Source organism: Anomaloglossus baeobatrachus, chromosome 2 (genome assembly GCF_048569485.1).
Source record: "Anomaloglossus baeobatrachus isolate aAnoBae1 chromosome 2, aAnoBae1.hap1, whole genome shotgun sequence".
Classification (NCBI taxonomy): Eukaryota; Metazoa; Chordata; class Amphibia; order Anura; family Aromobatidae; genus Anomaloglossus; species Anomaloglossus baeobatrachus.
This window is the reverse complement of record NC_134354.1, coordinates 746,980,566-747,005,776: the sequence shown is the minus strand read 5'-3', so window position 1 is coordinate 747,005,776 and position 25,211 is coordinate 746,980,566. Positions and strand designations below refer to the sequence as shown.

The following is a 25,211-nucleotide window of genomic DNA, read 5'->3' as shown; positions in this document are numbered from 1 at the left end:
GACCCGAGCAGAAGGGGTGAGCGCGGTGTGCTGACACCCTCCTCCCCGCCCGCGACACATGCCCCCAGCCCCTCTTGTGGTGTGCATGCCCCCAGCCCATCTTGTAGTGTGCATGCCCCCAGCCCCTCATGTGGTGTGCATGCCCCCAGTTAATTAATTGTTTCACCCAATATAGCAGGGTCATTTAAACATTGATAGTTTTGTGCGGCACCCGAAGGTTGGTAGAAATTTCCAAATGGCCCCGGCAGAAAAAAGGTTCCCCACCCCTGATCTAACTCCTGGAACTCATCTAACAATGACCTCAAATGTATAATCTCCCTCCCTACCCCGCCTCTTTTTTGTCCACACATTTTTGCTTTGCAAATGGATAGATTAACCTTCAAATTTCTACTGAAATATTGTAATTGTTTAGATTGTGCTTATCCAGTAGTGAGAACTCAGATTTTGAAGTTGTGCTTGTAAGTCTATTAGGGTGTGACGATGCACTTACAGATTCTTAGACTTTGGCTGTATTTCCTACATAGCAGACCCTGTCTTGACTGATTGACAAGTCAAAGGCCATGTTCCAGAGTAAATGATCTATCAAATCTATGAATCAGCTAGGGTAGAGCGCTTGGAAGGCCAGAGTCACATTTGCGTATGATTCGGCGAGTCTCGCATCGGCATCACCCACCACGGCCGCACACTCTATGGACAGAAGCGTCTCAGCTGCATGTATTTCTATGCACCTGACCGAGAGTGTGTGGTTGTTTCAGGTGATGCCGATGCGAGACTCGCCGAGTCATATGCAAGTGTGACTCTGGCCTAAGTAGTATATACAACTTTAAGGCTGAGAAGCTGGAAGTGCGTCATCATTACTCAATGCACTTCTAGTCACAACTACAAAATGCCATTTCTCTCTGGTGGAGCAGTGCTTTGGGGTCATAAAGGAATAGATCGGTTTATCTTTTAAATGGCTACACAGTCATAGTAAACATTTCTGACAGGTTCCCTTTAAATGGGTTATTTTAAAGGGAGTTAGTTAGTCCAAACAGACAGTATAAAGTAAGTACACAGCCTTGTAGAACATATAAAATTGCACCTTTCATGCTCTAATTGCCTCCCACATTCTGCAGAAACTGCAATTTATTCAAACATACTAATTATGATGATTGGTGAACTCTTAAGGCCACTTTGCATGTAGCGACATCGCTAGCGATGTCGCTGCTGATCGCACCCGCCCCTGTCGTTTGTGCATCATGGGCAAGTCGCTGCCCGTGGCGCACAATATCACTAGTACCCGTGACACGTACTTACCTTCCCAGCGACGTCACTGTGGCCGGCGAACAGCCTCTTTTCTAAGGGGGCGGTTTGTGCAGCGTCACAGTGACGTCACATGGCAGGCGTCCAATAGAAGCGGAGGGGCGGAGAGCAGCCGCATGAAAGACACGCCCACCTTGTTGCCAGAGGACGCAGTTACGCTGTTGTTCGTCATTCCTGCGGTGTCACACGTAGCAATGTGTGCTGCCTCAGGAACGACCAACAACCTACGTCCAAAAGCAGCAACGATATTAGGGATTAGAACGATGTGTCAACGATCAACGATAAGGTGAGTATTTTTGATCGTTAACGGTCGCTCGTACGTGTCACACGCAACGACGTCGCTAACGAGGCCGGATGTGCGTCACGAATTCCGTGACCCCAATGACATCTTGTTAGCAATGTCGTTGTGTGTAAAGCGGCCTTTAGTGTAGCTTAGTGGGTCAGACAACAAGCCAGTGCTGTCAGTCATCAGTGAGGGGGGTGAGGTATGTAAACCCAGTGGGCGGAATGGTAAACTGAACCTCATGGCCAGACGAAGGGGGCTCCAAGAATATTAATTAGTATATTTGATAAAGTTTCACTTTCTGCAGAACGGAAGAAACGATTACACCACTAAATGGATGATTGGTTGACTGTTTTGCAATAGTCTGATCTTTTGATTATTTGCTATATCTGTTTAAGCAGCAGGAACCTTATCATTACAAAACTAGAAACCCATGTGCACAGTAGTCCGGCACGCCCCATGCTGTGATTGACACCTCACAGTCAATGTACAATCTCCATTGAGTGGCTTGTGTGGACGGGGATGACCCTCTGGACTCTGCTACATGAGTAAAGCTAAAAATTCTGATTGTGTCAGAACGGCTGCACCCAGTAATCTAAGTGATACACCGTTAGATTCATAATCTCTTTACCTACATCATGCTTCTGTCATATGACATAGCACAAACCTGTTGACAGATTCCCTTTAAATATTCTGTAAGAAGAAGTATGAATTCATAGATTAAGTTTTTACCTTAAAACAACAGGCTTTTGCTCTGGGGTGTCTGGCATTCCATGCATTACATAGACAGGTGAACATATACCACTGTGTAATACTTCACTTCCCTGTAATGGCACTGTGAGGAATTTTAGCACTAAAGGCCGCTTTACAAGCTGCAACATCGCTAGCGATTGCTAGCGATGTCGAGCGCGATAGCACCCGCCCCCATCGTTCGTGCGACATTTGGTGCTCGCTGCCGTAGCGAATATTATCGCTACGGCAGCGTCACACGCACATACCTTGTCAGCGACGTCGCTGTGACCGCCGATCAATCCCTTCCTCAAGGGGGAGGTGCGTTCGGCGTCATAGCGACGTCACTGTGACGTCACTAAGCGGCCAGCCAATAGAAGCGGAGGGGCGGAGATGAGCGGGACGTAACATCCCGCCCACCTCCTTCCTTCCGCATTGCCAGTGGACGGAGGTAAGGAGATGTTATTCGTTCCTGCGGTGTCACACATAGTGATGTGTGCTGCCGCAGGAACGACAAACAACATCGTACCTGCAGCAGCAATGATATTAAGGAAAGGAGCGACGTGTCAACGATCACCGTTTTTGAACGATCTTGCGATCATTCATCGTCACTCATTTGTGTCACACGCTGCGATGTTGCTACCGGCGCCGGATGTGCGTCACTAACGACGTGACCTCGACGACGATATATTGGTAGCGATGTCACAGCGTGTAAAGCACCCTTTACTGCCTGGTTTGCTCACAGATCACAGATAGCCAACTGAAGTGTAGGACACACTGAGATCAACTTGTGGTCAAAGGACTCTTTTAATAAAAATGTAAATAACTAACTAAAGCAAATAACTTTTTAAATGAGAAATTCTCCATTTTAATGATACGTAAATGATGAAGAAATGGAAACATAATGTCAAAATATCTCAATTTATACAGTACCAAGCATTAGTGTCACGCTCAGAAATGTCCACACTCGTAAGCTTTGCTGACTATTAATGGTTGTTTAAAAAATGTTCTTCCACGCTGAATGCTATTGGGCAAATCATCAAGATCTGCTGCTGGCAGCTCCCTTTGTAATTACTGGTCAATGACATCCCAGAGATGGCAGATGGGAGCCAAGTTCAGTGACGCTGCAAGCCTCGGTAGTACATGTTGGGCCACGCAGGCTGCTCTCAGTATCATGAGCCTAGCATTGGTGTGTTGGAAAATGGCTCAGCATTCAGCACCGTTCCCTCAGGCTTAAATAACTAGTTGATAAAATTACTACTTTTGTTTGGGCACATACCCAGTCACTGTAAACTTGCTGAGGCTAACAGGCCACTCCTCGATGACAATGCCATTCAGGGCTTACTGAAGAGCTGCTGACTGAGCCGTCAAAGCACAGACAACAAATTTCTCAACTCTATACTATGGATCACGTGTGATATTGAAAGGGTTAACACCGCGCTGCCATGGAGGAGCAAAAAAATCAAAGATTCGTTGAAGATCAATTCAAAAGTGATCAACTATGTAAGAAATTGAGTAACAAAAATGGAGCGGTCTCACCGGGTCTATATGAGCCAGGGGGCATGGATATTTCCACCAGAATGGGGTCCTCCAGTTACCACAGATGGAGCTAACCCTAACAAACCCTGAGTAGGCTACACTCTTTACTAGCACCCATAGACTCTGTCATTACAGGGATGGTCCACAACTGGTTCTTCAAAACTACCCTTCATATGTCCTAACACATTTCATCCAGAAGGCCTCCATGTCATCCAGAAAATAAGGTCGCCTGTCAAAGCTAGCTGACAGCCATACTGCTAGGGAGCCGGACAGGTCCATAATGGGGTTATAACCACTATTGCAAATAAAAAGAACAACATCTTTGTTCTATCCGTTTCGCAGCAGGAAAGCTCCTTCTTCAGGAGTAAATCAGGAGCAGAAGCAGGAGGAAGGAAACGCGTAGAATAAAAAAAATCAGTTTTGATCTTCAATGAACCTTTGAGGTTTTTGTTCCTGCATGGCAAAGCGGTGTTAACTCTTTCATTTCCACAACTGATCATAATTATCTTCTATGGGGACTGCGGCAGCCGGATACTCTATATTCATGCGTCTATAGTAGTTGTGCCTTTCACAACTACCTCTGGTGAGTGACAATCGCCACAACTGCATATTACCCTACCCGGGTAAGACCCTATCTGCACCTTTTTGTCTTTTCAGCTCCTGCAATCTACTCTATACTATGAACTCGCGGTAGCAGAAAGTAAGGATCTGGCGGATACATCATGACATGTGACAGCTCAGGAATTTTAACAGCAAATAAATAATAAAGTTTCTTAGTTAGTGATTAATTCAGGTGTCTAGAAAACCCCTTTAACTAGAATGCCTAGAGGAGTGTGAGGTGGTCTAAATCACACCTCCGGTCTCACCAGATTTCTCACTCCATATTTTCTGCAGCTCTGCCTATACAGACCGTGTAAAAACAGAACCCTTCATAAACTCGTCAAGAAGTCATTGAACTGAGAGAATCTTTCCATGACAGCAATGCATTAGATCACAATACACATTGCTTAAAACCAAGCTATATATTGAAGATTATCTGGTCAAAACAGCTACTAAGTGTCCTCCAGGATTCTCATTCTCGTCTTTTTATTGAATCTTGTTTATCAATTTTCTTTTACCTTTAGATTTTCTTTCTTGAAATGTTCTTCCACGAAATTGAGATATATCCTTGTATATATTTTCCAAGTCCTCTTGCCATGTGTCAGGATTGAAGTGTTTAAGTACCTCTTCAACAGTGTCAAACATAGCGATAGTCTGATCAAGAGCCTCGGCGGTGAGCGTGGAGTCTGTCACTGATGGCGAATGGTAGGAGACTCCCTAAAAAGAGGAGAAAGTCAGTGATAATATCTCTACATGTCAAAGCTTTAGAAAAAAAAAAAAGAATGAAAATGTTCTGCTTTTGGCTTAATTTTGCAGTATCTTTGGGCACATTGTAAATCATGTGGAACGGCATAACCATAGAACATCTGGTGCACTCTCGAAAGAGCAGGAGGCATCAGTGGGCTACCTCTGACCGCAGGAAAAGGAACGTTTCAAAGCACAAATGGAAAATGTATACATTGCATGCAGATTACATATATGTAAATTATGATCAACTACGATGTAAAAGAAAAAAAAAGAAAAAAAAAGAAAAATAATATATATTTATACAGTATACAGTTAGGTCCAGAAATATTTGGACAGTGACACAAGTTTTGTTATTTTAGCTGTTTACAAAAACATGTTCAGAAATACAATTATATATATATAATATGGGCTGAAAGTGCACACTCCCAGCTGCAATATGAGAGTTTTCCCATCCAAATCAGAGAAAGGGTTTAGGAATCATAGCTCTGTAATGCATAGCCTCCTCTTTTTCAAGGGACCAAAAGTAATTGGACAAGGGACTCTAAGGGCTGCAATTAACTCTGAAGGCGTCTCCCTCGTTAACCTGTAATCAATGAAGTAGTTAAAAGGTCTGGGGTTGATTACAGGTGTGTGGTTTTGCATTTGGAAGCTGTTGCTGTGACCAGACAACATGCGGTCTAAGGAACTCTCAATTGAGGTGAAGCAGAACATCCTGAGGCTGAAAAAAAAGAAAAAATCCATCAGAGAGATAGCATACATGCTTGGAGTAGCAAAATCAACAGTCGGGTACATTCTGAGAAAAAAGGAATTGACTGGTGAGCTTGGGAACTCAAAAAGGCCTGGGCGTCCACGGATGACAACAGTGGTGGATGATCGCCGCATACTTTCTTTGGTGAAGAAGAACCCGTTCACAACATCAACTGAAGTCCAGAACACTCTCAGTGAAGTAGGTGTATCTGTCTCTAAGTCAACAGTAAAGAGAAGACTCCATGAAAGTAAATACAAAGGGTTCACATCTAGATGCAAACCATTCATCAATTCCAAAAATAGACAGGCCAGAGTTAAATTTGCTGAAAAACACCTCATGAAGCCAGCTCAGTTCTGGAAAAGTATTCTATGGACAGATGAGACCAAGATCAACCTGTACCAGAATGATGGGAAGAAAAAAGTTTGGAGAAGAAAGGGAACGGCACATGATCCAAGGCACAGCACATCCTCTGTAAAACATGGTGGAGGCAACGTGATGGCATGGGCATGCATGGCTTTCAATGGCACTGGGTCACTTGTGTTTATTGATGACATAACAGCAGACAAGAGTAGCCGGATGAATTCTAAAGTGTACCGGGATATACTTTCAGCCCAGATTCAGCCAAATGCCGCAAAGTTGATCGGACGGCGCTTCATAGTACAGATGGACAATGACCCCAAGCATACAGCCAAAGCTACCCAGGAGTTCATGAGTGCAAAAAAGTGGAAAATTCTGCAATGGCCAAGTCAATCACCAGATCTTAACCCAATTGAGCATGCATTTCACTTGCTCAAATCCAGACTTAAGACGGAAAGACCCACAAACAAGCAAGACCTGAAGGCTGCGGCTGTAAAGGCCTGGCAAAGCATTAAGAAGGAGGAAACCCAGCGTTTGGTGATGTCCATGGGTTTCAGACTTAAGGCAGTGATTGCCTCCAAAGGATTCGCAACAAAATATTGAAAATAAAAATATTTTGTTTGGGTTTGGTTTATTTGTCCAATTACTTTTGACCTCCTAAAATGTGGAGTGTTTGTAAAGAAATGTGTACAATTCCTACAATTTCTATCAGATATTTTTGTTCAAACCTTCAAATTAAACGTTACAATCTGCACTTGAATTCTGTTGTAGAGGTTTCATTTCAAATCCAATGTGGTGGCATGCAGAGCCCAACTCGCGAAAATTGTGTCACTGTCCAAATATTTCTGGACCTAACTGTATATATATATATATATATATATATATATATATATATATATATATATACTCCCTGACAGAGGTTCTGTCGCTTATCTATGTTATTTAAATAAAAGCTTATAACCTGACTTTAAATTCATCCATTGGTTTTATAAATTACTCTTTTAAAAGCTGAAACCCTCCCAAATTTGGTTTAGGTTATGAAAATAAAGTTGCTTCAAAGCTGAAATATTGATCATTTAATGAACACAGAAAGGTCAGATTTTGGCAATACAAAAGTCTTGTCACCCTGTCATATAATGCACCCAATCCTAGTTTACATCCTCACCTTTGCTCACTAAATGATCGGTTATTTAGTGGATGTGTATAAAAGAAACCCAACACCCCAGACCTTCAGTTTGAACAGCAACTTGACCTCTGACAACATGCCAAAAAATCTACCCTGCAAAGCCTTAATTATCAAGAGGCTGAATGTGTCTCAGCGTCAAGTACAAAGAATTAAAATAAGATTTGAAGAGTCTGAAGATGTTTTTGACAAGCCCAGGTCAGGCCGACTACGCAAGACAACTGCTCAGGAGGAACGTTTGTTGGTTAGAAAATCCAAAGCCAGCCCCTCTTCCACTGCAGCAGAGCTCCAACAGGCCTGGTCACCTCAAGTCCCTGTGTCAACTAGAACAGTTTGTAGTGTGTTGATTTTGTTTCAAAATGGCCTCCATGGTTGAATCAGTGCCCAGAAGCCAGCTCTAAACAAAAGGCAATTAAAAAAACTGTGTGGTATTTGCCAAGACCCACAGACTGCTAAACAGATGGAAGCTGGAAAGGTGGCAGAAGGTGGATTTCTTTGATGAATGTTGAGTTGAATTACACCACAGCCACTGCAAATTAGTGCAGGAGACCTACTGGAGACGGTATGGATCCAAAATACACCCAGAACACAGTTAAGTTTGGTGGTGGAAAGATCATGGCCTGGGGTTACATTCAGTATGAGGGAGTGCGAAACATTTGCAAGGTGGAAGGCAATGTCAATAGCCTACAATATGAAAAAGTATTAGCTACCTCTTACATTCCCAATCATAAAAGGGGTCAAATTCTGCAGCAGGATGGTGCTCCATCTCATCCATCCATCTCTACAACAAAGTTCCTCCTGGCAAAGAAGATTCCTGATGTATTTATCAATAAATTGTATGAATCATTGTTGAACCGCATGGATGCAGTCCTTCAAGCTCATGGAAGTCACACAAAATATTAAATATGGCTCTAATAGCACCACAACTTCATCCACCAATTTTATGCAACATATCTTTGAATTAGAAGTTAATTATTTGTTTGAATTTCACATTACTTTCTGTGGGCGACAAAACTTTTGTCTTGCCAAAATATGACCTTTCTGTGTTCATTAAATGATCAATTTTTCAGCTTTGCAGTTTATTTTCATAACTTAAGCCAAATTTGGGAGGGTTTCAACTTTCAAAAGAGTAATTTATAAAACCAATGGATAAATTTAAAGTCAGGTTATAAGCTTTTATTTACATAACATGGATAAGCAACAGAACTTCTGTCAGGGAGTGTGTTTGTATATATATATATATATATATATATATATATATATATATATATATATATACATACATACATATCCTGTTAGTTGATGTATGCTGCCAGCATAATTCAGAGCATGATCTCCGCCAGCGATATTTTTCTTTGAAACGCTCTCTGAAAGTTTACAAATCCAGCCGGAGACTAAAAGAGGCCAATGCTGCCCCCGGCTCATTTAGAGATACCTGACCGTTCTCTCCCATACACCCCCTTCACACGTCAGTGATTCTGGTACGTATGTGGCAGTTTTTATACATACCAGAATCACATACATATGCAGACATAAATGGGTCTGCACACACATCAGTGATTTTTCACTGACCATGTTTCCGTGCGGCGTACACATGTGTCCAGGTGCCTCGCACGGAGACAAATCCTTTTTTTCCTGGAATCACTGATGTTACACGGAACACTCATTGGTGTGATCTGTGTAACATGTACCAGAAAAAAAACGTATATTTGAAATAAAATGGTTTTTATACTCACATTCTCCAGCGATGCTTTCTCTGGCTGCTGCTGGCTGTTGCTTCCAAGCTGGCTAATTATGCTCATGAAGATGCACTGCACAGCCAGCCTAGAAGTAGCTGCAGAGGGGAGACAGTGGTGGCCGGTCACAGCAGAGACGGAGATTCAGCACCACGGACAGCAGAAGTGGGGACAGGTGAGTTTGGAGTACCTGATCTGCATGTGCTATCACTGATTATGGATTATGGATAGCACATGGAGAACACACGTGTGCCGTGAAATCAGAGCACATGGAGGGACATATGCGTTATTATCACGTCAGTGCAACACATCTGTGTTTTTCACTATGTGAAAGAGGCCATACCGAGAGATCTGCCAAACATCTGTAGCATTAATAGGACTACCCAGGTGTGGTGCCCAGTAACAGTTAATCCCTTTAAGAAACAGATTAATCAAGATCACCAGTTTTGATGATGAGTCCACTGGAGTAAAATGCACCAAATTCATTAACACTAGATGTCCCAGAAATTTCGAGCTCCCCCCTGAAGTCCCGAAAGAGGGTCAAATGACATACAATAAACTGAATAGAACTAACTAGAAACTAAAGGCCCAGTCATACACAACGACTTACCAGCGATCCCGAAAACGATGCGACCTGATAGGGATCGCAGGTAAGTCGCTGGGAGGTCGCAGGTGAGATGTCACACAGTCAGATCTTACCAGTGATGCAGGAACAATACAGGTCGCAGTAGCAACCTGTATAATGATCTCAGCAGTGACTGTGACCCTGTCACACAGTGTCAGACACAGTGATGGGTCCTGCCCAGCAGGACATCGCCTTTGAAGAAAATGGCCTGGACCATTCTGGAACGACTAGTGAGCTCACAGCAGGAGCCTGATCACTGGTAGATGTCACACATAACGAGATCGCTAACGGGATCGCTACTGCATCACGGAAACCGTGACTCAGCTGCGATCTCGCTAGCGATCTCGTTATGTGTGACGGTACCTTAAATGGCTAAACTCAATGGAAAACAACAACCTCCTGTGGTGCGACAGTAATGGCCTTAATTACAGAACAAAAGACGGTAATTATAGGATGTTAGCTAAAATCCTTCAGGTCATTCGACCCGTCTATGGGTTCCAAAGGTAGAAATGTTAAATGACCCCTCTCTGGGACTTCTAGTGTTAAGAGGCGAACACTTAATAATGAATTGAGCATACTTTTCAGCTACTAGCTACTATCGGTTTGGCCAATTTTCCTACTAGCTAGGCATCACTCATTTTCAAAAAGTTATGAAAGCTGTCCGGGACTGGGGTAAAAAGACCAAAAATTACTAAACATTTTAGTAGTCAGTTTTAGACCAGAATTGTAGTAATGAATACAGAACCTATAGGTGTAACAGTGTGTGTATGGGGGAGTATAGAAACAGAGCAATTTACTGTAAAAAAAAAAAAAGATCACAAGAGCATTTCAGGAGCAATCCAGTATTTTTTTTATTTCTACCCATTAGATGTCAGTAATGTGTGTACAATGCATTCATTAAAATGCCTACCGGTCATTGTCCTCTGCCATTTAAAGCGCTCCTTTGATCCTCAACTGCATGTGTAATGGTGGAGAAAATGTAGAGCATCCTCTCTGAAGACTGCAGGTATAAAGATAGAGAAAATGTAGAGCATCCTCTCTGAAGACTGCAGGTATAAAGATAGAGAAAATGTAGAGCATCCTCTCTGAAGACTGCAGGTATAAAGGTAGAGAAGATGTAGAGCATCCTCTCTGAAGACTGCAGGTATAAAGGTAGAGAAGATGTAGAGCATCCTCTCTGAAGACTGCAGGTATAAAGGTAGAGAAGATGTAGAGCATCCTCTCTGAAGATTGCAGGTATAAAGGTAGAGAAGATGTAGAGCATCCTCTCTGAAGACTGCAGGTATAAAGGTAGAGAAGATGTAGAGCATCCTCTCTGAAGACTGCAGGTATAAAGGTAGAGAAGATGTAGAGCATCCTCGCTGAAGACTGCAGATATAATAGGTAGAGAAGATGTAGAGCATCCTCTCTGAAGACTGCAGGTATAAAGGTAGAGAAGATGTGGAGCATCCTCTCTGAAGACTGCAGGTATAAAGGTAGAGAAGATGTAGAGCATCCTCTCTGAAGACTGCAGGTATAAAGGTAGAGAAGATGTAGAGCATCCTCTCTGAAGATTGCAGGTATAAAGGTAGAGAAGATGTAGAGCATCCTCTCTGAAGACTGCAGGTATAAAGGTAGAGAAGATGTAGAGCATCCTCTCTGAAGACTGCAGGTATAAAGGTAGAGAAGATGTAGAGCATCCTCGCTGAAGACTGCAGATATAATAGGTAGAGAAGATGTAGAGCATCCTCTCTGAAGACTGCAGGTATAAAGGTAGAGAAGATGTAGAGCATCCTCTCTGAAGACTTCAGGTCTAAAGGTAGAGAAGATGTAGAGCATCCTCTCTGAAGACTGCAGGTATAAAGGTAGAGAAGATGTAGAGCATCCTCTCTGAAGATTGCAGGTATAAAGGTAGAGAAGATGTAGAGCATCCTCTCTGAAGACTGCAGGTATAAAGGTAGAGAAGATGTAGAGCATCCTCTCTGAAGACTGCAGGTATAAAGGTAGAGAAGATGTAGAGCATCCTCTCTGAAGATTGCAGGTATAAAGGTAGAGAAGATGTAGAGCATCCTCTCTGAAGACTGCAGGTATAAAGGTAGAGAAGATGTAGAGCATCCTCTCTGAAGACTGCAGGTATAAAGGTAGAGAAGATGTAGAGCATCCTCGCTGAAGACAGCAGATATAATAGGTAGAGAAGATGTAGAGCATCCTCTCTGAAGACTGCAGGTATAAAGGTAGAGAAGATGTAAAGCATCCTCTCTGAAGACTGCAGGTCTAAAGGTAGAGAAGATGTAGAGCATCCTCTCTGAAGACTGCAGGTATAAAGGTAGAGAAGATGTAGAGCATCCTCGCTGAACACTGCAGATATAATAGGTAGAGAAGATGTAGAGCAGTGGTTCCCAAACTCCAGTCCTCACGACCCCCAACAGGTCATGTTTTCAAGATTTCCTTAATGCAGCACAGGTGATGCCTTGATAATGATTCCATCACTTGTTCAATAGCAAGGAAATCCTGAAAACATGACTTGTTGGGGGTCATGAGGACTGGAGTTTTTGAAATACTGATGTAGAGCATCCTCTCTGTGTAGGGGACTGCAGCCCCTACTAAGGATGTTGCTTTACTGTGACTTTAAGACTTTGTTGTATAGTGGCTTTAAGAGACTGGCTCCCCTGCAGAGCACAGTGGAATAGTCTGCATCTCCCCTGTGTGTTTGTTTGCTCTGCCCCCAGGAAAAGTGCAAGAAGAAGCAGGAAGACAGAGAGAGTTCCAGGATGTACAGAAGGACCACACATGAGAGTCATTTTCTGACCTGCTAGAAAACGCCACCTGGATGAGCCCAACTGTCCGGTGAATTGTGGGAAGAAAAGTCCTGCATCGCCCTCCAAGAGTAAAGTGCGCACCATCGTACTGTCAAGCCTCAGAGCAGACCGTTCCTGCAGACAGTGCCGCGAGTGTATGCCCTGGCGTTGTGGTTAGGGAACCATATTAGGCCTCTATAGTCAGAGTTCGGTATCCGCACGGTCCCTTTAGGAGAGACCAGTTAGGATAGAGGACAGAGCAGGATTGTTTAAGATTAAATATATGCATATCGCTGGACTGCTGTTACAACTATACTGTGTATTTGTCACGCTCCCCGGGTCCTCACCCCCGCTCCCCGGCTCACCTGCCACGCTCCCCGCTCTCCAGCCTCCGGTGCCCGTCCTTCCCAGGCCCCCTGGTGCCCGATTCCGGCGCCCGACGGCTTCCCAGGACCTGGCCGGCTCCCCTGCGTCCTCCTCTCAGCCTCCTTCCCTGGCTTCTGGCACCCGGGCGGCGCGCATGCGCATTAGGGCGCGCGCGCGGTCACTGACCCTTTCTTAAAGGGCCAGCGTCCATTAACAGGAAATGAGGTTGAACAGGTACAGGGTATAAAGGGGGTTATTGTCCAAGGGGGCGGGGCCTGATCTTCATGTTTTCCAAGCTAGGAGTCAGGTCTCCTTGTATCTTCTTGCCATACTCACGTATCTCTCTTCTAGAGCTGATCCTGCCTCGCCATCCGGTCCTGCTGAATCCGGAACCCCGCACGCTGTCCGTCTGCCATCTGACAGTCCGTACCATCTCGGATCCCTGCGGTGACCCGTCATCTTGCTCCAAAAGGTTCCGGACCCCGCCTGACATCATCTCGGCTTCCGAACCTGAGCTACGTCACCCGGACTATCATCCGTGACTCCGTGGTCCCAGGGACTTCTTCGTTACGCTCTCTTGCACGGACTGTTCTACTGCCCATACTGCTTCAGCTACCGGACTCCTTACCACCATCTTAGAGTTCGGCCCAGTGGATCCACCTCCTGGGTCTGCCCGACCGCCTGGCCCTGACAGTATTGTTCTATTTGTGGCTACCTGGGCAGTCACTTCAGCTAAAGAGTAGAGTTGAGCGGATTGCTAATAATCCGGGTCCGGCGGATCAGTGGCGGGTTGACAAGGAAGTCCGAGATCTGATCCGGAATCCGGGCCAATATATGTCAATGAGGAGCGGAATCCGGGCCAATATATGTGAATGAGGAGCGGAATCCGGGACGAGAGGGAGAGGGAGAAAAAAAAAAAACGGATCCAGATCGTGCACCCGGAATCCTGCGTCCGGGTCGGACCCGGATCTACCGCTGAAACCGCGCAGATCCGGATTTTTCCAGTCAGGGTCCGCTCAACACTACTAAAGAGTATACTTTAGTATTGTGGATTGTTTTCCCCTTTTTTACTCCTATTCCCCCTTCACGCTGCTTGACAGCTTTCGTTTGTTATTCCCTGTAAATAAACATTCTCCTTGGTTTATCCGTCAATTTGTCTGATCTTGCTGTGCATAGCGGAGGGTCCTCGGTACATCGCTTCAACTAAGGTGGAGAAGATATAGAGAATCCTCTCTGAAGACTGCAGGTGTAATGGTGGAGAAAATGTAGAGCATTCTATCTGAAAACTGCAGGTGTAAAGGTGGAGAAGATATAGAAAAGAACATTCTCTGAAGACTGCAGGTGAAACATTGGAGGACATGTAGAGCACCCTCTCTGAAGACTGCAGGCGTAAAGGTGGAGAAGATGTAAAGCATCTCATCTGAAAATTGCAGGTGTAAAGGTGGAGAAGATGTAGAGCACCTTCTCTGAACATACTGTAGTAGGTGTAAAGGTGGAGAAGATATAGATCATCCTCTCTGAAGACTGCAGATGTGAAGATGTAGAGCACCTTCTATGAAGATTGCAGGTGTAAAGGTGGAGAAGGTGTTGAGAATCCTCTCTGAAAACTAAAGGTGAAGAAGATGTAGAGAACCCTCTCTGAAGACTACAGGTGTAAAGGTGAAGAAGATATAGAGCAAGATCTCTGAAGACTGTAAGGTTTTCACTAGAATTCAGTTTGTCAATTTAGAACGATGAGACTCAGAACAAGGGTCTCACCGGCGTCCATCTAAAGTGGCACTATATTTTGGGGTATTGTTGCAGTCAAATGATGCAGAGACCTAACAGAGCTGTAAATGGCAGAAGATGTCGGCCAGTAAGAATTTTATTACATGCACTGAGCATACATTACTAATAGCTAATGGAGAGGGGGAAAAAAAGAAAAAAATCTGAAATGGAACTTTACAGTTGAGCTGCCTTTTCTCAAAAAAAACTGTAGAAAAGTAAGCCTATGCTACAGAGAGAGCTTGAGTGTTCACACTATGTATAAATACGGAAAGACAAGCTTAATAAACCGCTAACCGGTGGCACGAGTCCCCCCTCAAGGGAAATTCAATGACAATTATAACATTACATGATGTTTGGAATCTTCGTATTTTTGGAAGCCTTTTTTTTATTTGCATCTAATTTGAATTACTTACATATGGAAGATGTTTGATTTAATATTTTTCATAGTTCAGCCATCAATTATTTTATTGATTTGGTCTGTTATATAACTGTGTGTAAATCCAGGATACATTATCTAATTTATTCCCTGGAAAATTATCTAAACTTCACAGACAGACCACTGTGCCGATGCTCGCTTGCTCCTCATTCCTCAAGAGCGGTACATCTAATTACCGCTATTATGTGGCTTTTTATAAGAGAAAATATGGCAATCCAGTGTGAAAAGGCCATCGTCCAGGCGTGGTCTCACATCCCGCCATTCATGTGCTCCATTTTTAATGAATTGAAAAAATAAAGAAGATTTTACACAAAGGTGATTGTCACCCTAGGTTTTCCTTCTTGATGTGGACTATTGCATGCTCTGCACATTGGGTTGAGTACTGCTGTACTGTGAGGCACAGTGAACTCTCCATTGAGACATTCAGGATTTGAAGAGGTCATTCGTCTCTGGTGTGGTTCCACTTCTGTTTTTTGCTATCCTTAGGATAGCTTGTCTCTGTCTGATCAGTCGGGGCCTGACACCCAGCACCATCCCATCAACCAACTGTTCTTGATACCGCTGGCCGGAAATCCTCAGTTCTGGAGCTGCTCCGTCTTCTGCCGCTGCTGGTTACTACATATCCGCCTCCCATTCAAATCAATGTTTGGCGGATGTGCAGTACCCGGCCGCGATCTGTTGATGGAGCAGCTCCGGAATTGAGCGTCTCCGGCTGCTGCCGCCACTGGCACATGGTTGATCAGTGGGAATGTCGGGTGTTGGACCCCGGCCAATTAGACAATGATGACCTATCCTAGGGATAGGTTATCAATATAAAAGTAGTGTCAAACCTTTTTAATGAGAAGTGATGATTTCTCCTGTTACCTGAGTTTTCATTTACTTGATCCACTAAACTGTTGTGATCAAAGAGCTCTTGAAACAAAATCCTCCTCTAAAATTACATTTGGGCAGTAAACTTGCTACCACACACCTGCCTTATTTTTATCACTGATTCAGTCATAAAAATGCTAGCAAGCTGTAATTTTCCTCTGTAATTGGATGCATGGAAACTATTTCTGCAGACTCACATAATGGAGGAGATATACATTTTATTTATTATTTTCCATCTTCACCTGATAGTGTGCTCCGATTCTCAACCGAGAGAATCAGATCACGCTATGCTGACACTCTGATCAGATCGGAGTGTCATTTGCATAATCGTCTCGATTCTCTTGTATGAGGTCTCGTGTGACCCTGCCCTAAGGGGTACTTTGCACACTACGACATCGCAGCTGCAATGTCGGTGGGGTCAAATAGAAAGTGGCGCACATCCGGCGTCACTGTCGACATCAGAGTATGTGAATCCTTTTTACTACGATTAACAAGTGCAAAAGCGTCGAAATCGTATGATCGGTGTAGCGTCGGTCATTTCCATAATTTCGGAAGGACCGATGTTACGATGTTGTTCCTCGTTCCTGCGGCAGCGCACATCGCTGTGTGTGAAGCCGCAGGAGCGAGGAACATCGCCTTACCTGCATCCCGGCTGCAATGAGGAAGGAAGGAGGTGGGCGGGATGTTTACGTCCTGCTCATTTCCACCCCCCTGCTTCTATTGGCTGCCTGCCGTGTGACATCGCTGTGACACCGCACGACCCGGCCAGAGCGACGTCGCAGGGCAGGTAAGTGCATGTGAAGCTGCCGTAGCGATAGTGTTCGCTACGGCAGCTATCACAAGATATTGCAGCTGCGATGGGGGCGGGGACTATCGCGCTCGGCATCGCTACCATCGGCTTGCGATGTCGTAGTGTGCAAAGTACCCCTAAGGGTTGTGTCTGGAATGGCAACTCATCTTTACTGAATAAATGAGGTTTAGTTGCAATACCAGACACAACCTGTGGACAAGTCTGGCACTGTTTTAGGAAAAAAGGAGCAATTTCTGTAATCCTGTATACGGGGCTGACTCCAGGTTTTTGTGGGCTCTGGGCAAAAGAGTCTCAGTGGGGCTCCTGCACATGCAGACACACACATACACAGATATGTACACATACAGACACATATATATTGCCTCTGAGGGGGTATATAGCACAAGGGGGGGACATACAGCTCTGGGGAGTATATAGCAGTGAGGTGGGGGGCATGCAGCCTCTTGGGGGTATACAGGACTGGGGTGGAGGAAATACAGCTCTGGGGGTATACAGAACTGGGGTGGGGGGACATACAGCCTTTGTGGGGTAAACAGTACTGGGGTTGTGGGGCATACAGCCTCTGGGAGGTATAAAGCACTGAAGTGGGGAGACATACAGCTCTGGGGGTATACAGCACTGGGGTAGGGGGATATACAGCCTGTGTGGGATATACAGTACTGGGGTGGTGGGGCATACAACCACTAGGGGGCATACAGCACTGGGGTGGAGGGACATACAGCTCATGGAGGTATACAGCACTAGAGTGGGGGGGACATACATCTCTGGGGGAATACAGTACTGGGGTGGTGGGGCATACAGCCTCTGGGGGGTATATAACACTGGGGTGGGGGGACATACAACCTCTGGGGGGTATGCAGCACTGTGCGGTATACAGTACTAGATTGGAGGGACATACAGCCTTTTTCAGTATACAGCATTGGGGTGGGGGACATACAGCTCTGCGGGACACTGGCAACTCTGCGGCTCTTTATTCTTTCTCATCTGTGGAACAGGAGCACATCGTGCCCTAGCTGCACCCACAGATGAACTTTAATGCCCCTGCATGCAGCATTCAGCAGTGAGCTCTGCGTGCAAGCGTGGCTTTAAAGGGACAGCAGCCAGTAAAGTGTGGCTGCCAACCAGAGCACTACAGTCCCCGGAAATGGGCTTGCGAGCCGCAGAAACATCACTGCCCCTGCGGACGGCGAGTGGGATCCCACAGGTTCAGGGCCCCGGCACTTGCCTGAGTGTGCCAGGTGCTGACGCCGGCCCTGCCTGTATAAAACCTTTTCTATAACCTGACATTACAACTATATCTCCTCTCATACTGAATTCTATGCTCCTAGTAACCTCCGTTAAGTCACCTTCTTCCACTTTCCCTGTAACTCTTGTGATCACTATCATTAAATTATATTTCTCATATGTAACTACTCCACATTTTTATTTCCTCACTTGTCATTATTTTGAAGGAACACAGTGACCAGGCACAAATTACTCAGGAAAGAATGGAGCAGACATCAGTATTACTAATGGCAAAGGTACAGGATGCAATTAATTTGCCTATTCTCCGTTCACCGGCTTGGCCGCGATTTATCTCATTCAGTGTGTTTACTTGCTGCGCTTCCAGGAGGTATCATTCCAGGTATTAAATTGTTTATGAGATATAAATCAAAAAAAGTGCAATTAGCGAATATGTTGGTAGAACGGAGCAAAGCGGTTAAGATTAAATCATAAAAGAGAGCCACAGGCTATTTCACATGACAGCATGCAGGACAGCTGTGATCCCGCCAATACATCTGTCCACGCACTCGCTGCCAAACTAGCTAATGTACATGACAGAAATAGTCTGGCAGTTTGACATCAACCTCTGCTTGGGATTGTTTTCTAAATTGTGTGGTTCTTCCATCTCAGGCTAAATTCCCAAAAAGAATATTTCTTCCAGTGCTGCGACTCGGTAATGATCTACAGTATATCACATAGCAAGCCATCAAGAATGCCGCAAGGAGCAATAGAAGCAAATCTGTGATTCTTGTCGCTACGTAACAAACTAGAGAAAAGCGATGTTCATAAAATATAACACTTTACAAATCATTATACTTTTTCACTATAAACCTACTATATATTTGAGAATTATTAGTCGCCTGTTATGCAGTCACTACTTACGGGTTGTATAAACAGAAGAGTAGTCAGGAAAGTTGGGGTCTGGTAACAGGAGGACACATATGGATACAGGGAGTACACAGAAGTGTAGTCAGGTCACAGTCCTGGGGTCAGAATTCCAGGAAGGCACATAATAGATTCAGGGAGTAAACTGAGATGTGGTCAGGTAACGCTCCATGATCTAAAGCCAGGAGGTCACAACAGGAACAGGGAGCGAGCAGAGAGGATTCAAACAACGGTCTGGGGTCAATAAACAAAGATCAGAACACTAGCAGAAACACAGGTCAACAGCACAACTACAGAACCAGAATGTACGACTGGCAAGGTTGTGGGAGAACATGCTCAGTAAAGAAGCAGAGCAATTACCAGGAAGATGGAACACCTGAGCAATCAGCACCTCCCAGAACCAGCATGGAATCCTGTGCTGTCAACCATCCAGCCCAGGAGCATCTCCTAGTGTGCAAGATGAGGAATCATGACACCGCTAAATTTTTCAAAACGCACAAATTTTGGTTTTCACAATGTTCGCTGCTTCACTTTTTATACCTGGAATTTGGAATTTACATCAACTCTAGGGTTGTAATGAAGAATAATCAGATGGATTGCAAAAAATTGCAAAGTCTTTCCTTGCCATGAAGGTAGACTTAAGAAAACAAAACCCCTATTTCCACTGAATTTCAGATGTGGCAAGAAATTATCGGCATTCTTAATTTAAGTGATCTTCTTATTAGCTCAGGAGAAAGTGTTATCGAGGACAAGGCAGCTGAGATCACTCTGATATACGGCCGAAAAAAAGTGTAATAAAATGCAATCAAAAAGCTGCATGAAAATAAAAATCCTATAGCTGAAAATGCCATAATGTCCCACAAAAAACAAGCCCCCAATCAGCTCAGTCAGAGGAAAACAAGAGTCATAGCTATTAGTATACACTAATGCAAAAAGATTTCTTATTTCTATTAATTTTTTTATTGTATAAAAGCAGCAAAACATTAATAAAAATATATAAATATGGTATCGCTGTGGTCGTACTAACCTAAAAAATAATTACCACACAGTGAACAGTGTAAAAAAAAAACTATTCCTGAATAAGGATGAATGAACCCAAACTGTAAAGTTTGGGGTTCATACTGAACACTGGCTGTCTTGGTTTCGGACCCGAACAGACTTTTACGTGTACATCCTGTTCCTGTTCAGGTTTGTCATCATAATAAAGCTTGTTGAAAGGTTGCAAAGCAGCCAATCAGCAAGCTTTTCCTGCATGGGTACTTCCAGCCTCATCACAGCCATGTGAAGTATTGGCATGACTGTGATAGGTCAGTGCACCACTGTAAAAAACAAAAAAAATGACGTGAGCTCCTACCCTCTTTTTAATAACCAGGACAGGTAAAACAGACACCTACAGGCTGCAACCCCCAGCTGTCAGCTTTACCGCGGCTGCGTATCATAAATAGAGGGGATCCCACGTAGTTTTTAAATTTTTTTATAAATAAATAATTTAAATAAACAAACAGAGTGGGATCCCCTCCAATTTTATATCAGCCATGGTAAAGCTGACATGTGGGGGCTAGTATTATCAGGGTGGGAAGAGGCATGGTTATTAGCTCCTGCCAGCCTAAAAAATTCTAGCCCACAGCTGCCCCAGAATTGGCACATCCAATCTTGATTGCCCTGGTGTGGTAGCAATCGGGCTAATATATGGGGTTAATGACAGCTGTGATAAAGTTGAATCTGATGCCGGATTGCCAGACTCCTGTGCGGCCGTATCCTGCAATCCAACAGTACGGCAATGAGTTCAACTGAGTTCAATGAGGGAAGCGGGGAGCCCCCAGTGTGAACTCTGATGACCTGACAATGGAACTGTTGGATTGCGAGATACGGTGACACAGCTGTCCAGCAACCAGGCATTGGGTTCAACTTTCACTGAGGGCAGAGAGGGAGCCCTCAGTGTGAACTCCGATGACATGACTGCCGGATTGCCAGACTACTGTGCTAACGTGTCCTGTAATCCGACAATCTGGTAGTCAGGTCACCGGAGCTCACAGACGGGGCTCCCTACTGCCCTCAGTGAACTCAGTTTAAGCCACTGCTGGACTGTTGGATTGCTGGACATGCCCACACAGCTGTCTGGCAATCACACTAAGGTGACATACGGATCAAACTCTGGGAGAGTTTGATCTGAGTGATATTAGCATACTCAGCCCAACTTTCTTGCATAAGAGAATCTATGGCCGTGTGAGCGCAACCTTAGATGTTAATCCCGGTCTAAGTGTTCAGCATAAAGCACAGGATAAATGTGATCCAAGGTTTTATGTAAAATGTTCCCAATAAAAGCTTCAAGTCAATCCACAAAAACAAAAAAACAAGTCCCAACTCATGTCCGTTATCTGTCAATGGAAATATAGGGGTTTTTCATGTTACTGGTAACACAAAGGCTCTGGAAAAGGGATAAGGCTTTTGGTGCACACTCTGATGAAGAAGTGGCGATTCACTTTGAAACACATTGATTTAAGCACCTATATCTACTTTCCAGTTTGGAACTTCCTTTCTTCTATAGCAGCACAGTTTAATCCACATTTTATCTGGTTCCTTCATACTACCACATAAAGTGACACTGGTCAGAATTGAAAAAAGTGGCCTGGTCATGAAGTTGAAAACAAGTTTGGGGGTGAAGGGGTTCAAGGAAATATGTCAGTAAGATCAACCCTCCTAAGTTGAGCATACCCATGGAAGTTCTGCAGATTCACTCACCCGGACTTTAGATAAAGTTCTGTTCTGGACCTGAACTTGGCCCAAACTCACTGGACGTCACCGATTGGCCAGTTCAGCTCTCCGCCCAGATGCAGCTAGCTCTAAACACAGCACTTCTGGGTGAGGGAGGTTTTTTTTTTTTGTAGACACTACATCTGACCATGCTGTTGTTAACCCCAGTGTGAGACATTCAAACACTACTAGTGGCTAGTACTGGGTCGAGCACTGAGCACAGTGATGCTCACTCGAGTGGTTTGCAAATGTAAAGCACCCAGAATCCGAACTTACACTGTTTTTTTGTAAAGTTTGTGTTCAGTACGAACAATGAACTTTAAAGTTTGGGTTAAATCATCTCTACTCCTAAGCCGTCTATATGGACCTGTAGCTCATAAAAAGTTTAACAAAACAATACCTTGATATCTGCGATCCGATGTCTTATTCTAGAGAAATCTGCTTTTTCTTAAATATGTAAATGAGCTATTAAGATCTACGGGCTGGACATAGATCTCCCTGAGAATCATAATGAGGCACTACCAGTGTGAGACATGTAATGACTGACAGTCTGCTGATCTGATTAACATGTAGGGAGATTACTGTCCATATACAGTATGTAAATGAGCTGTTAAGAAGTTAGACAAATTTGGATTTTTCTGGAATAAGACAACGGATCACAGATATCAAGATATCATTTTATTCAGCTTCCTATGACCTACATGCCCATATTGATGGCTTAGGAGGGTTCATCATACTGACAGATTCCCTTTAAACTAATGGGGCTCAAACATCACGATGAAAGCTGGCCCATCACATGGAGTTTGGTACGTCACATAAAACAAATAATAGGAAATTGATGCATTTTTTCCGCAAACAATCCATTTAATGAGTTTTCGTTTAACAATAAATGTACAGGGAATGATGGGAATAGTCTGCGCCAACATCTCTACTTACATCACACAAATTATATACTTAAGAAAACTATAAAAAATATTGTAAACTAGTTATACAACTTTACTCCGAGAGAACATGATGATTTTCCCGGACGGATCTCCGGTCAGGTCACTACGGCCTAGCTAATGGCAGAAATGTAAACAGCGCAATGAACCTTTATTCTGCGATTGTCATTGCAATTTCAGGGAAAATAAAGCTTTAGTGTAATCGGAGCGAGCTGCTCTTCTAATGTACATTGACTCTTTACTCTGAGCCAGAATTATACATTTGTACATAGGCACAACTGTTTGTAAGCCAAGTTTTCTTACATAACGCCTGTACAGCTAGCGCTTCATTCATCTAAATTATATGGCAGTAATGCCGACTTTCCCTAATTAAATGATGGTGATTTATGAATCATTCATTTTAGTTTAAAGACGACCAACCACCGGGATTTTCCTATATAAACTAAAGCCAGTGCTATACTGGCACTATCATGCTGATTCTATACATATCTTTAGTTGTGAGATCGAATGTATAGTTTCTGAAATACAGGCAAGTAAAGTTTGTGAAATGCACTGTTATTTAATAACAGGTGCAACGGAATATCTAATAGGTGGGTCGGGTTTTGCTAGTTATTCCCGCCCCTGTCTGCTGCCTGTCCTTCCTCCGCCTGTCCTTCCTCCCTCCTACCTCCCCCTGTAATAACAGAGACAAGGGAGGAAGGACAGGCAGCAGACGGGGCGGGAATAACTAGCAAAACCCGACCCACCTATCACATATTCCGTTACACCTCTCATCCAATAACAGTGCATTTCATAAATTTTACTTGCCTATATTTCAGAAACTATACATCCAATCTCACAACTAAAGATATGTAAAGAATCAGCATGATAGTGCCACTATAGCACTGGCTTTAGTTTATATAGGAAAATCCTGGTGGTTAGTCCTCTTTAACCCTAAAACCCATACACATAGTACATTAAGAACAATTTGACTTTGGATTGGTCTTCAATAGTAAAAAGATATAAAATTCTTCCAGCTACATGTTAGCGATACGAAGGTAAAATAATCGCTCATATGAAAGATGCCAGATTCCTTTTTTAGACACACACTTTTTTAGTCCGCCATTACTAGAGATGAGCGAACCGGTCGCGGTTCGGCTCGAGGTCGGTTCGCCGAACGGAGCTCCCGTTCGAGTTCGGTTCATCGAACGTTCGACGAACCGAACTCGAACTGCATAGGAAACAATGGCAGGCAATCACAAACACATAAAAACACCTAGAAAACACCCTCAAAGGTGTCCAAAAGGTGACAAACAACTCACAACACAACACAAACACATGGGAAAGTGACAAGGACATATACTGATGCGAAAACAAAAGAGCTGGACAAGGAAAAAGAGGACGAGACACAGATATAGGCATGGCACGCCCTTCTAAAATCATGTAAAACACCGCAAGGTGACTCCAAGCGGAGTCTCCCTTTTTTCCAAAAATTGGGCCACCCAAACACCCACCCCTTCAGTGGCAGCAGTTGTGCCCCAGTTGTACACTTCACAGCTAGATTTGCATCAAGCACATTCAAAAATACGCTATTCTTAACCGTCCCCAGGATGACACCGGGGTAGGTAGCAAAGTTTTTCCTGATCCCAGCTCTGTTCATCTTGGCTTCTTTTAAAAACAATGTAAGCAAGGGTTACTCCAAGCGGAGTCTCCCTTTTTTCCCAAAAATTGTGCCCCACACACACCCACCCATTCAGTGGCAGCACTTGTGCCCTAGTTGTACACTTCACAGCTAGATTTGCATCAAGCACATTCCAAATCCACAAGCATTTACTCTCCCCAGGATGACACAGGGGTAGTAAATTCCTTGTGGATCCATGACTTGTTCATTTTGATGAACGTTAGTCTGTCCACATTGTCACTGGACAGACGCGTGCGCTTATCTGTCAGCACACACCCAGCAGCACTGAAGACACGTTCAGAGACAACGCTGGCAGCTGGACACGACAAAATCTCCAAGGCGTAACTGGAGAGCTCTGGCCATTTTTCTAGATTTGAAGCCCAAAATGAGCAAGGCTCCATTTGCAAAGTCATGGCATCGATGTTCATTTGGAGATACTCCTGTATCATCCTCTCCAGCCATTGACTATGTGTCAGATTTGTTGTCTCTGGTGGCCTTGCAAAGGAGGGTCTAAAAAAATCATGAAAAGATTCCATAAAATTGCTGTTACCAGCACCAGATACAGTCCTACTGGTACGGGTAGACTGTTGAAGATGACGAGACCGTCCCATGTTTGTCAAGTTACAAATGGGAGATTCACTCCCTGCACCTGCACGGTTGTTTGGTGGAAAAGCCGAGCTAAGATCGAGTAACAGCTTCTGCTGATACTCTTGCATACGTGCGTCCCTTTCTATGGCTGGAATTATGTCACAAAATTTGGACTTGTACCGGGGATCTAATAGTGTGGCAATCCAGTAGTCATCATCACTTCTAATTTTGACAATACGAGGGT

At 44.0% G+C, this 25,211-nt stretch overlaps 1 protein-coding gene across 1 annotated transcript in view; it reads right to left on the bottom strand.

Annotated features, from left to right (window-relative positions):
• PDGFD (platelet derived growth factor D) overlaps positions 1-25,211 on the bottom strand; it is a 309,522-nt gene that overhangs the window by 27,113 nt on the left and 257,198 nt on the right. The window contains exon 5 of the mRNA XM_075337454.1: positions 4,972-5,170. Coding sequence (XP_075193569.1) covers positions 4,972-5,170 — 199 coding nt within the window. The remainder of the gene's footprint in view (positions 1-4,971; positions 5,171-25,211) is intronic.